General features: G+C 47.4%; 1 protein-coding gene across 1 annotated transcript in view; it reads right to left on the bottom strand.

Annotated features, from left to right (window-relative positions):
• The window catches only part of PTCHD1 (patched domain containing 1), a 50,756-nt gene extending 38,742 nt beyond the window's left edge, over nucleotides 1-12,014 (bottom strand). The window contains exon 1 of the mRNA XM_047076368.1: nucleotides 11,664-12,014. Coding sequence (XP_046932324.1) covers nucleotides 11,664-12,014 — 351 coding nt within the window. The remainder of the gene's footprint in view (nucleotides 1-11,663) is intronic.
• Nucleotides 12,015-12,229: the final 215 nt, after the last annotated feature.

The following is a 12,229-nucleotide window of genomic DNA, read 5'->3' as shown; positions in this document are numbered from 1 at the left end:
AGGGTGGGCGGGACCACTTCCAAACTCTTTACATGTTGAAGCTGATACTGCAGGATTTCCCCCCCACCCCGCCCTTACTCTGATACTGATTGAAATACTGCCTCAAGGCCATCAGACACGGGGGGGGGGGGGGGGGGGGGGAGGGGCACACCTCACTCATGTATTTCTGTATTTCATGGCGGCAGTCTGGTGTAGTTGTTTTTAAATGATGATTTAGAAGCTGGTCCTGTGTTTGAATCTTTATTCCACTGCTTATTAATTAAGCCCTATGATGTATCAGTTATTTATCTGTGAAAAGCAGTACTGTTGACTAGAACTTTCTCTGATGATGAAAATATTCTTTACCTGTTCTGTCCATTACAGGCACATGTGGCTATTGAGCATTTGAAAAGTGGCTATTGCAGCTGAGGGAAGGAATTTTTAATTTTGTTAATTTAAATTTAAATTAAATAGCTACACATGGCTAGTGGCTTCTGAATTGGACAGTGCGGGTTTAAGTCTTTAGAAGTATAAACAGTGGATGAACAGATATGCTATTTTTTAATTTTCCTTGGGTCATTCAAAGTGAAAATAGAGACAGATGTAATATTACACTATCTGGGAGTCTAAGGCCATGTCAGCAAAGCTTTTGGTTAACGAAAGGTAGTCACGGACCCTACGGGTACTTTTTACAAAAGGAGATGGTGATGTGAAACATGTGAATTGATTCTGGTGCTTGTTCTTTTCCCTTGGGAATCCTCAGAGGCTTGTTCTCTTGCTCTGGACAAACATGCATTCATTGCAGATACTCTGCAATTTGTGTGGCTTTAGGCACTTTGCACTTTATGAATTTTGTTTACATATGTATCTCCTTTTATCTTCTTACCCCGTGATGATATTGCTGGTCCCCTTTTGTGGGTGAGGAAATTGACTCAAGTTAAGTGACTTGATCAAGGACACATTAATGGTTCACAGCCTCAAACCCAGAACTTTGGGGCTCTGAAATACTTATTTCCACTATGCCCAAACCAGCACTTACTGAACTTCACTCCAGTTCCACTTTACCTCTCTTTAACATCACTGACATCAGACAGTAGTTGAAACTGAACTTTAGCTGCCAGGGCCCTCGCTGCGGACACCTCACCTCTGGCAACCACAGAGCTGGGTCCTGGTCTCAAAAATGCAATGTGCAGCTCCTCTGTGTACCCACTGCACCTTCTGGTTTGATGTAAAGAGACTTTCTACAAAGGCAAATGGCAGGTCACCCTGTGTGGGAAGTCTTTGGGAGAAATTCTGGAAGCCTTGGCAATTGCACAGTGATGGTAGCAACAACATCCACAGTGTAGATGTGTGTGTGGGTAGGGAGCTTATCTCTCCCCCATTCCATCTTAGAGCATCCTTTCTTCTGTTCAGCCATCTTCTTCTAGCCTCCAGCCCCTGGAGACAGGCAGTAGAGCCGGCCCCTCTGCCCAATATGCTCGCCTTGAACTGCAGACTTAAAAGGGTTGGACTTACGTAGTTCCCTTTGCACAACAGCTGTTACACTCTCGTTCAGAATTAACTGCTGGGCAAATATATTTTGCACCCTGCCTATATATGTGGACCAAGTTCTACACAGAGGGAGACTGTAGTTTTGGAATTAGACCTGGCAGCTAATTACTAAGATGCATTATAGAAGCGGCTCTCAAAGTGTGTTCCCTGGACCGGCAGGAACAGCATCATCTTGGGAACCTGTTAGAAATGCAAATCCTCAGGCCCCACCTCAGACCTATAGAATCAGAAACTCTGGGGGTGAGACCCAAAATCTGTGTTTGGACAAGCCCTCCGGGGGAGATCCGCTCAAGCTGGAGAAGCACTGTTTTACAGAATGGAGGCAATTAAATGGCCCTGAGTAATTAGTCAGAATACACAAAGGTTTCTCCCAAGCCACTGCTCTTGTCAGTGTGGTCCTCAGACCAGCAGCTGCAGCGGCCCTGGGAGCTTGTAAGAAGTGTGGAACTCAGGGCTGCTGTCCCAGACCTACACCGAATGAGAATATGCGTGTTCATAAAATTCCCAGGAAATTTGAAAGCATATTCAGATTTGAGAAGGACTGCTAATTGTCACTTACACTGAGGTTCGTTCCATTTGAAGAGTTCAGGCATAGAGAACCAGGGAGGCAGGGGAATTTTCTTTGCTGGATTTGATTTTGATCCTAAATAATTATAGATTTCTTTTATAACCCCATAAAAAGAAATTTTAGAAAGGAGAAGGTGGGGGAAATGCATTGACCTAAATGATTAAAACCCCCAGTCAGCAAAATTTTACATTTCACAGTTTCAAAGGGCTTTACGATGATCACTCTGCCTGGTTCTCCTGATCTCTGACAATTCCGGACACGCTTTCCCTTTGAAGTGCTTGCAGATCTACTTATGTCGGTGAGATTTCTCAGGGAAACACTCTAGTCATGTAAATTAACTCTCTCACCGAAATTGCTGGAGAATCCCTGTCTGGCTTGCTGTGAGGAGTGGTGAAGGAAACCTTCCAACAGGGGCCCGTGGCCTCCCAGAGCTTTTAATTCCAAAGACACTTCCCTGGGCAGCAAGTGAAGGCTTCCTTTGTGTGTGAAGCCCTGTCGAGCAGGAAGATGAGGTTCTGAACTCTGAGGAAGCATCTTGATGAGGCAAAATGCAATCCAGCCGTCAGTCCCCCGACCCCTCCCCCCCGCCCCGACCCCTGCCTGCCTAGGAACTTAAGAGCTGCATGTTCAGCAGTAGGACGACGCCAGTCATCTGTTGAGACTCAGAGTCATTAGAGGCCAACACATTGCCAATTTGAGTATTAAGAACGTAGACTGAGCACCCATTATTGCCTGGCGGATCAAAGACAAAAATGCTTACATGTGTATTTACGCAACAGGCAGTGATGGCTCTGGAAGCGCTGGCACACATGAAGGGATAACAGTCATTTTTAAGGCCAAGATCAGAAATGTTAATCCACCCAGCGGAAGGGTGTGGTCACACAGTGCCATCACATACCTTGTCTCGGTGCATCCTTACAGAGGTGGGTGATATTACAGTCAATGCACAGGAGGAACCTGCTTCTCAGGGAGTTAGGCAACTAACTCAAAGTCACATACTTAGGAAAACTGGGACCTGAGCTTGGCTTTTCTGACCCCAAATCCAGTATTCTGTTCACAACAGTGAAGTTTGAGCCTTGCTGCTCAAAGTGCGCCCCACTGGCCCCCAGCATCACCTGAGAGCTCGTTAGAGATCCAGAATTTGGCGGGGGGGGGGTCTTCCCAGGCTGAATCAGAATCTGTTTTTTCACAAGATGTCCAGGTGATGTGTGGGCACATGAAAGAGTCCAAGAGCCAGTAATCTTTTACTCAGTACAAGCACCTGCCTAGATGCCGAACCAAAGCAAGAACCAAAACAAAAGGCAATAATGCAGGCCTCACAAAACTAAGGTGCTGAGTATCACAAAGATTTTGGGGGGCACTTCTAGTGATAGTTCTCTAGCAGAGATGCATTTTTGCCCCTTGAGATAATTAGGCAGAGTTGGCACAGCTGTGGTATTTGGCAAAGTCATGGAGCCTGTGGGAAAATGGGCAAAGGAATCTCACCTTCAATGCTGAGAAATTAGCAGTTCTTGTGTGACCAAAATAAATCAATAGGGAAGGAAGAGCACATTTTCCATTCTACAAGCCATCAACCAGCAATAATTTATCAACTACCTGCCGCATACTCCACATTGTGGTAGGCTCTGGGAGAAATTTAGGAGTAGGAGACCTTGTTCCTGCCCTTGAAGAGCTTCCAATCTTGTTCAAGAGAAAGTATCACGTGACAACACAGCAAATTATATAATAACGTATAGTTAAGCATTAAGGAATGTGGATATGGCCGAAAGCCAGATAGATTTAAGGAAGGGAAGGAGCCACGAATGTGGGAAGGCCTCATAAAGTAGGAGGCAGGTGAGTTGGACCCAAAGTAAGGAATGAATGCATTTCTAGGGAGGAGAGCAACAGGTCCATGTGTGGAGGTGGAGGTATGAGAAGCAGGCTGCAGACTTCTCTAGGACTCACAGAGGGAAGGGGGGCTGGATCCAGGCCACTCAGACCTGGGGGTTTAGCACAGAAAACCCCGAGTCCTCGTGGTGTCCCGGCCCTGTTGGGAATCATCTTTATTGCCATCCAGTGGCAGAACTGAAATCCTTAAAATGGCAGTGGATCAAATCGAATTCAAGAATAATGAAACGTCTATGCTGGATCATTCTTGTCTGTAAACTTCATGGAAATGGGGTCATGGCCATTTTGTTGAGTGAAGGGATGAACATTCCTGAGGAATGTGAGCCCTAAGCCCTGAGATGTATAACTCTAGATACATCTCTCAGCTCATGCTCCTCTCTACATGCCAAGTCCTCTTGCTCTGAACACCTACGACTCTTTGCCTGAGGCTTTTATAAAACAACAATTCCGTTACAGGGACACATATGGAATCTGGAATTGTCAAACCCTTATTTAGTGCCCCCGGATATGGGGGAATGAATATCCGGCTTCTTCTTCCACAGGTGGGATAGTTTAGACATGTGCTCTACAGTGTCCCCCAGAGTTCCCCAGTGACATGGGGCCCCAGATGCCCACAGTGGACATTTGGCTCCTGTGACTGGCTGCCTGCCTCTTCATTTCCTGTCCCACTTTCTTGCCGAGATTTTTGGGTATCACCTTACCAGGTACCTGCTTGCATTAAAATCCTCATCTCGACCATACTCGGAGCCCACAAGTTCAACTTTAAGTGGAAGACCTAACAGTGGGGATCTTTGAAAATACCAGAAACAATATTCTCAAGAGGATTTCTTAGAGAGCAAGAAGATAAAAATAGCCTCCCGGTTCCCTCATTGCCTGCTTTGGTTCAAAATATGAATTCTGAAGTTGAAGGCATGACACATTATTCAGGGCTTCCCATATAAAATAACAACTGGTGTTGATTTCCCTTTTTTTTTTTTTTTTTTTTTTTTTTGGTCTCTTAAAGGTTAGAGATTACTCACCTCCCCTGCTGGTCATTAAATCAGTCCGGCAGGACTCCTCGGAAGTTCTGTGGCCTTCCGGGCATGTGGCGGCAGACAGGCCTGCTTGCTGTGATGTGCTACACCAAGCAGGTGACTTCAAAGGTCTGCGTCAAGCCTCTCTTGAGTATCACTTGGGGCTCACACTGAGCCCCAAAGTCAGGTACCAGATGGCGCATCTCACCATCTCACTGAGTCAGAGTTGACCAGATCCCTAGCACCGTGTACCTCCCTAGCTCCTGTGCCAAGGGGTGCTGCCCCCTCTCAGGCAGGGAAGAACGAATTTCTTTCAGCTTGCTTCTCCTGCCCTCGGGCTTTGTAAGGAATCACCAGTTAGATGCTCAGCTGTTCTGTGAGGTTAAGAAGTGTGCCGAGTCTTGAGCAGTTTGGTTTTGGTGTTAAGATTTGAAAATCATGCTTCTCTTACTCTAATAGAGCATCTGTTAAGATACTAGGAGTCACTAAAAAGGTGGCCTTCCTCTCACACTACTGCTTTAGTTTTACATTTCAGTTTAAATGAACACTTTACCCAGATTTGTCCCAAGTGCTTATCCACATGGGGAAGTAAGAGATTGCTCCCCAAATCTCGAAGAGACAAGCCGGGTGGGCATTTGAGAATACTGTTTGCACCACGGAAATGTGCTCAGGAGGCAGACAACCTGAGAAGAATACTGTGCCTGGATGATTGGGATGCACACCTATGAAGTGAAAGGAGAATGAATAGTGATCTCTCTCTCTCCCGAATTTTCCCCTAGTGCAAAGATAAAATGCAAAAGCCAATTGGCTGGCCCAGCAGATGCACGCACGTTGCCCTTTCAGGCTCGTGCTCAATCTTTTCTAAGACTATCTGCCACTAGAATAACTCACTGGAGGACCCGGGCTGCTCGAGTCGTCAGAGCACCTGTCACCAGGAAAAGCGCCCTGAGATGCAAGAGCAGATTCCAGCACCAGCATCTGCACAGACGCCCTTGAAGGTGGCCTCCAAACCCAAGGCTCTTTGGTCCACTGTTCCTCGGGGGCGAGCTCTTTCTTTTTTCATTTAATGTTCAGCAAAGCCAAGCAGATGGACCAGGCAACAAGGCATTGCCTTGTGCCTCCTCAGCAGGCCACCGCTCACAGGGAGGTCTCACACACTGTCAGGAGGAGGCCGGCCTCGTGGGTGACTGCTGCTGACGGCGGGTCAGGCCTGCCGACAACGACGGCCACGCTGACAAGCCTCAGCTTTGCCATCCCAGCAGTTGGACTGCATTCAGTTCCTCGGGTCCTGCTACGGCGAGATTTAGACCATAAAGGACAGAGGTGTGAGACAGAGCAGGAGAACCGCATCTTGGGGAAGGTTAACCTGCACAATCTGATCTCTGCCCAACTTCACAAAAAGAGCACCTCCTCAGAGGTGGTAGTATTTGTCCCCAGCCCAAGTTCTGTAACATATGAACTTGTTGGCATTCTTTTATTCTGTGTACTCAGTGCAGCTGGGGAAAAAAAACCCTAAGAAAGCAAGAGAAACACAAATGAACCTCTTCAAGCAGGGCTGGGGCCAGATAATTCTTAGCTGAGGGGTGCTGTCCTGTGCGTACGGGATGTTTAACAGCATCTGTGACCTCCACCCACTAGATGCCAGCAGCAACTCACCCCCAGATGTGACAGTTAAAAATGTCTCCAGCCATTGCCAAGAGTCCCCTGGGGGGAGGGGTGAGACCCACTGCCTTCCAGGCTATTTAATAGTGTTAACTTCCTGTAATTGTCCCAGTAAAGGGGCTTGGAATACAGTACGGGAACTTCTTCATGTAAAAGACCAAAGAGTAAATATTTGTAGGCTTTGAGAGCCTCATGCCATCTCTGCCTCATATTCTTTGTTTTTGTCTTGTTCTGTTACAATCTTTTAAAAACATAAAAACTTCTGACCTCAAAGCTAGGTTGGAATGTGCCGATCCTTAGCCTATATACAGAGAGTGATGATGGCAGTTCCCACAATGATTGCAAGTGCTGAGGCAGTATTTGGAAACACTGGGGTCTGGATACTGCTACAATGTGTTCATGACCCTGACCTAGCAGTTATGCTGCCCTTCTTGGGAAGCCTGAAGTAATTAATCCCAAATTAAATTCTCTGAATCTTGTTTTGCAACCTAGTTCTATTTAATGTATTCAAACGTGAGAAGTTTAAATGAAATAGAAAGTCAACAGTTGAACAAAGTGAGATTCCCCAGTAAGTGGAAGAATGTCTGCATGGTGAGGATGTGTCCTTCCATTGGTTTGGAATAAACTATCCTGTGAGGGTCCTTCGAAAAGGACGGTGTACAAAGGAAATGCCCCCACACAATTCCCAAACTGAAATACGTTTTAATAGGACTACAGAGGTTATCCAGGAAGGAAGAATCCTGGAAAAAGAAAGGACTAGAAACTGCTTGTAGAGCCGTAAACATTTTAAAAATGTCATTGTGAAAATGCATGTCAAAGTAGTTTCTATGGAATTTTCTTTACCCATCACATAAGTGTCTGAGTAAACTAGGGCAAGTGCATTTGGCAAGTTGTTTCTTGAGGGTTTACTATGTGCCAGGAACTGTGTGAGGCATTGGATTTGAATCCACCTGGACAGTTGAACGGTGCTCACATAGGAAATAGCTTCATCCAATCATCCAGGGATTTTTCCAGTAAAACATTTTAGATTTCTGTCTTTGTGTATTGCTAATTCCAAGTATCTTATGCTTTACTTTGGGCATTTAGAGTTTCTATATGTGGATTTTCACTGACACCAGACAGAATCAGTTAAGAAAATGTCCTTATTATCCAGTTACTACTGTTAGGACAACACTATGAGATGGGTGTGAGACTTTAGTCAAGTATAGTTCATTTGGGTTTTAAAAATGTACATTTGGGGGCGCCTGGGTGGCGCAGTCGGTTAAGCGTCCGACTTCAGCCAGGTCACGATCTCGCGGTCCGTGAGTTCGAGCCCCGCGTCAGGCTCTGGGCTGATGGCTCGGAGCCTGGAGCCTGTTTCCGATTCTGTGTCTCCCTCTCTCTCTGCCCCTCCCCCGTTCATGCTCTGTCTCTCTCTGTCCCAAAAATAAATAAACGTTGAAAAAAAAATAAAAATGTACATTTAAATCATTCAAGTAGTTTATCATATGCGAGGCAGTACATTATAGTGAAGATACTGGTCTGGGAGTCAAAACCCTGTCCTGCCCTGATTCTGTCCTTGTCTTCTTTCCATGGATAAGTGAGTTAATTTCTATGGCGATTTCTCATCTGTAAAATGGGATCATAGCACTTATACCCTAAGGTGTTTACTGTATTTATATGTTTATACATATACATTATAAGTTATATACGTTGATACGTATACATTTATAACTTATAGAATGCTATAAAGGTTATGTCACTATTATAAGCACTGGGTTAAACAGGTTCTTCCTTCTACATGGATGATTCTGGAATAAATCAAGCACTGTCTTGGTCACACCCCAGGTCAATTACCAACAAGACTTTACACTTCATTTTCAGCGATCAAGAAGAAACATATTTATGAAAGCTCATGAGGCACTCCTCTGAAATTTGCTCTGAGATGAACATCCTGAATTTTCTGTTAAAATATAATAATGAGCTAAATTTAATCTTCTAGTGAAACGAAGACATTTAAAGACATTCAGAAATTAATGGTTGATCCTTTACCAGCACCATCAGGCCCCACCCACCTACACCCCAAACTACATCTTGGCCCCAGAGACTTCAGAGGAAACCACTGCTAGGGATGGTCACCCTTGTCATAGTTTGGGGTCGAAATCTACGCTGCAGACCCGGAGTACGGCAACCATGTCACTTGTACAAATTTGAGAAAGCTCCTCCAAATGAGATAGGCTGGATTTTCAAATGTGGTTTTTTTTTCTTGTTTTTTTTTTTTTTTTTTTTTTTTTGGTGATACTCTGAAGTATATTTAAAAAAGAATCAACCTGGGTTTTCGCTTTTTGTCATCATCCCTCTTCTATTTTTGGTCAAAAGTAGCTGGACTAATAGCCTGAGAAGAAGGCTCTCCTTCGTTAAATGGGTACAACCGCAGAGTACTATGAGGAGTAAGTGACACAGCCCTGCAACATACGTCCTCCGGTTTCATAATGGGGCCTGCGAAAGCCTTTATAAAGCCCTGCTTATGCTTTGTCCACTTCGTTTCAAATGTGATGCCATTCAATGGGCAGGAGCCGGATGGCGTTGTGTGCAATGTGAGCTGTCAGGGCCGTCCTTGATGCCAGCAGCAAAGTATCAGGATAACACTAGTATGGGCAGAAACAGTGACTCTTTCACTCTTAACACCTTTTGTAAAAGACAAATCTTCATCATGTCTCTAATGGAAAGAAAGAAAAATAATGATAAGTGCTCATTCCCACACTTTCTATTTCCATGACTACTGGAGGTCCATTTTTCTGTGCCCAGCTCCATACCTACCCGCTATAGGAGTTGGATGTAGAAAGAAAAAAAAGGATATATACAATTGAAGGCAATTCCCTCAGTTTCCTAGGTTTGAGTTTTTATAAACTATGTGAATTCATTTGACCAGACAGCCATCAGCTAGAAATGGCTTCTGACCACTATTTGACTTGGTTTTGATTTTCCCCAGACACCTAGCACATGAAAAACCATCTTGAATCTGAAAACAATTCACTGATAAGACCACTGTCCTTTAAAGTTGCCCTTTAGCCACGGAGGCAAAGACAGCCTCCCTCTCTCTCCAGTCCCAACTTTGTCAGATAATATAGTTTTCTGTCCTGAACAGATCAAAATCAAATAGGAGAGAAACAATCCTGTTGAAAAGAGATCTGATGTGCCTGTTGGTGTCTCATTAACCTTGAGAGTGAATGTAACTGGTGACTGCCCGTCACAGTGGCGTGACGGTTTGTTGGGAGGGGGGGAAGCCAGTGGAAACATCATCTGGGGGGGGATACAGAGAGAAACATCTTTTACTAGATCATATATCAAAACATGGGGCAGCTTTTCCAACTGTCAGGACTGGCTAAGTTATAGTTTCTTTAAACCTGCAATGAAACTATTACGTGTTTTCTTGGGCAAGCATTTGGAGCAGTATTGTTCTGTGTGTCATATTATGTTCACTGAAGTACTGGCACACACACAAAAAACACTTCAATGTTGGAAGCATGATCATAAGAAAAGCAAATATTTCCGGACTACTGTTACTAAGGTTCTGTGATGATGTGTATGCCATTAAAAATGTCACAAGCCACCCAACGTGGGAAGGTCCTGATTCCATTGAGTCCCTAGTCGCATTCCCCTCGCTACTAATTGCTGATTGATAACACATCAACAGATGGAGGAAGGAAAATAACATAGAAAAATTAGCTGGTCTCCAGGGATAAAGGGTTACCTATAGAGGAAAAGAAGAGAGAGTTCCCCAGGTTCACTGGTTGACTCCCCTTGGCATAAGTAGATTAGAAATCTAACCGGCCCGATAATCCCAAATCTGGACCCGAGCCCCTCACAAAACCAGCACCTTTCCTGCCTCTGCCCCAGGGCTCTGGCTGCGACTGGTTCCTGCCGGCCCTCTGCAGAGGGGCACCTTAAGTAAACAAGCCCCATAATCCCCACCAGGGGCTTGTATGGAACCTTCTCACCTCTTTTTTGCTTTTCTCTGGGAAGGTCTCCACTTTTCCACCTCTAGTCCTCACTCCTCTGCTTTTCTTAGGAACTTCCTGAAAGTTACCACCATTAACCTCACTTTTCACATCAAATTCCCACCTCGGGCTGACGGCACAACCTGTTTCCACCAGTGTCACCCTCTACCCAGCTGCTGAGTTTCCTGTGCTCTTCTTAGAGCCACACAGTCTGGCTTCTGTCCTCCCCCTTCTGCCTCTGCCCCTCATCCTCACGCCCAAATGCACCCAAATAAAAGTGGATTAATCGAATCTCTATTTTCCCAAAGAAGTTTCTGCTTTTCGAAAGAGGGGAGCTACTGTGAAAGACGAAATAACTGCGAATTACAGACATCACTTCCTACCCCAGAAGACAGAGATGGCCACCTCGCTCTGGGGAAGAGGGCGGAAGGGCAGCCCCATGTCCTCGCCAGGGAGCATACTTCCTTCTGGGTGGGTACGAGGCATTTTCCTCAGCATCCCGCCTCACATTCCTTTGGCCCCTCCCGGCCCCTGCAAGCAGCCTTTCCCACATCATTCCGAAGGCCAGAGGAAGGGAGAAAAGAATGGGAGAGGGGACTCTGAATCGCCCCCAAGCATAATACTTTGTTTGCAAGTAGCAGGACTTTCCAGAATGTCTCCTCTTGTTCTGTTCCTTCCTGGCCGTTACCCCCAAGCCTCCCCACCCCCAAGACCACTGCAACCAAAACAAGCGCACCGACCACAGCACCGTGGCTGCCGCCGCCCCAACTGTTGCAGCAGCTGCCGGGGTGGCGGCGACAGTGGCGAGGGCAGGGCCGGGCCCGGACCCGGACCCGGACGCTCCCCGCCCAGGAGGCTAGGAGGCTCCGGGCGGCCTCCGAGGGGCACGCGGTGCAGGGGAGCCCCTGCGGCAGCCGCCTGGGATGGTAGAGGCGGCGCTCTCAGCCCGGACCCCCGCGCAGAGCCAGCCCAGCCGCGCCAGCGGCACGGGCGGGAGGCTGCCCGCGCCCGCCCCTCTCTCACCTTTAAGATCAGGTCAGTGTGATGCTGGTCCAGCATGTTGGCTTTCTGGAAGGAGGTGACGATGACCCGGCCGTAGCGCCCGGGGGTCTGCAGGTCCGAGTAGAGTCGGTGTTTGGAGCGGTTGACCGGGAAGAGGCTGTTGACGAGGTTGCGCTCGATCTTGGCGAGGCTGTGCTGGGGCGCCAGCAGGTGCTCCACGCTCTCCTCGACCTGGTAGCGGCTGAAGCTGGCGCCGAGCAGGATGGAGATGAGCACGGGCGCCGAGGCGAAGAAGACCGGGTGACTGGCAATGAAGTGGCCGAGCCGGGAGAAACACGTCCTCAAGCCCCTGTGCAGAACCTGCCGCAGCATCCTAGAGCAGAGCGGGCGCGGGAGGAGGGCGAGGCGCACGCTCGGCGCGGGCTCGGGCGGCGGCGGCGGCGGCGGCGGCGGTGGTGGCGCCCGCGGCGGCGACGGCGGCGGCGGCGGCGGCGGCGGAGGCGAGACCCGGAGCTCTCCCGGAGCCGCGGCACCACCATCGGGGAGTCCCGCGCCGCGCCTCGGGAGGGTCCCCTCGGGCCGGAGAC

This window comes from Lynx rufus, unplaced genomic scaffold (assembly GCF_022079265.1).
Source record: "Lynx rufus isolate CCGP_SWC_20201006 ecotype Redwood Valley unplaced genomic scaffold, mLynRuf1.p SCAF_14, whole genome shotgun sequence".
Taxonomy (NCBI): Eukaryota; Metazoa; Chordata; class Mammalia; order Carnivora; family Felidae; genus Lynx; species Lynx rufus.
This window is presented reverse-complemented; position numbering and strand designations above follow the sequence as displayed.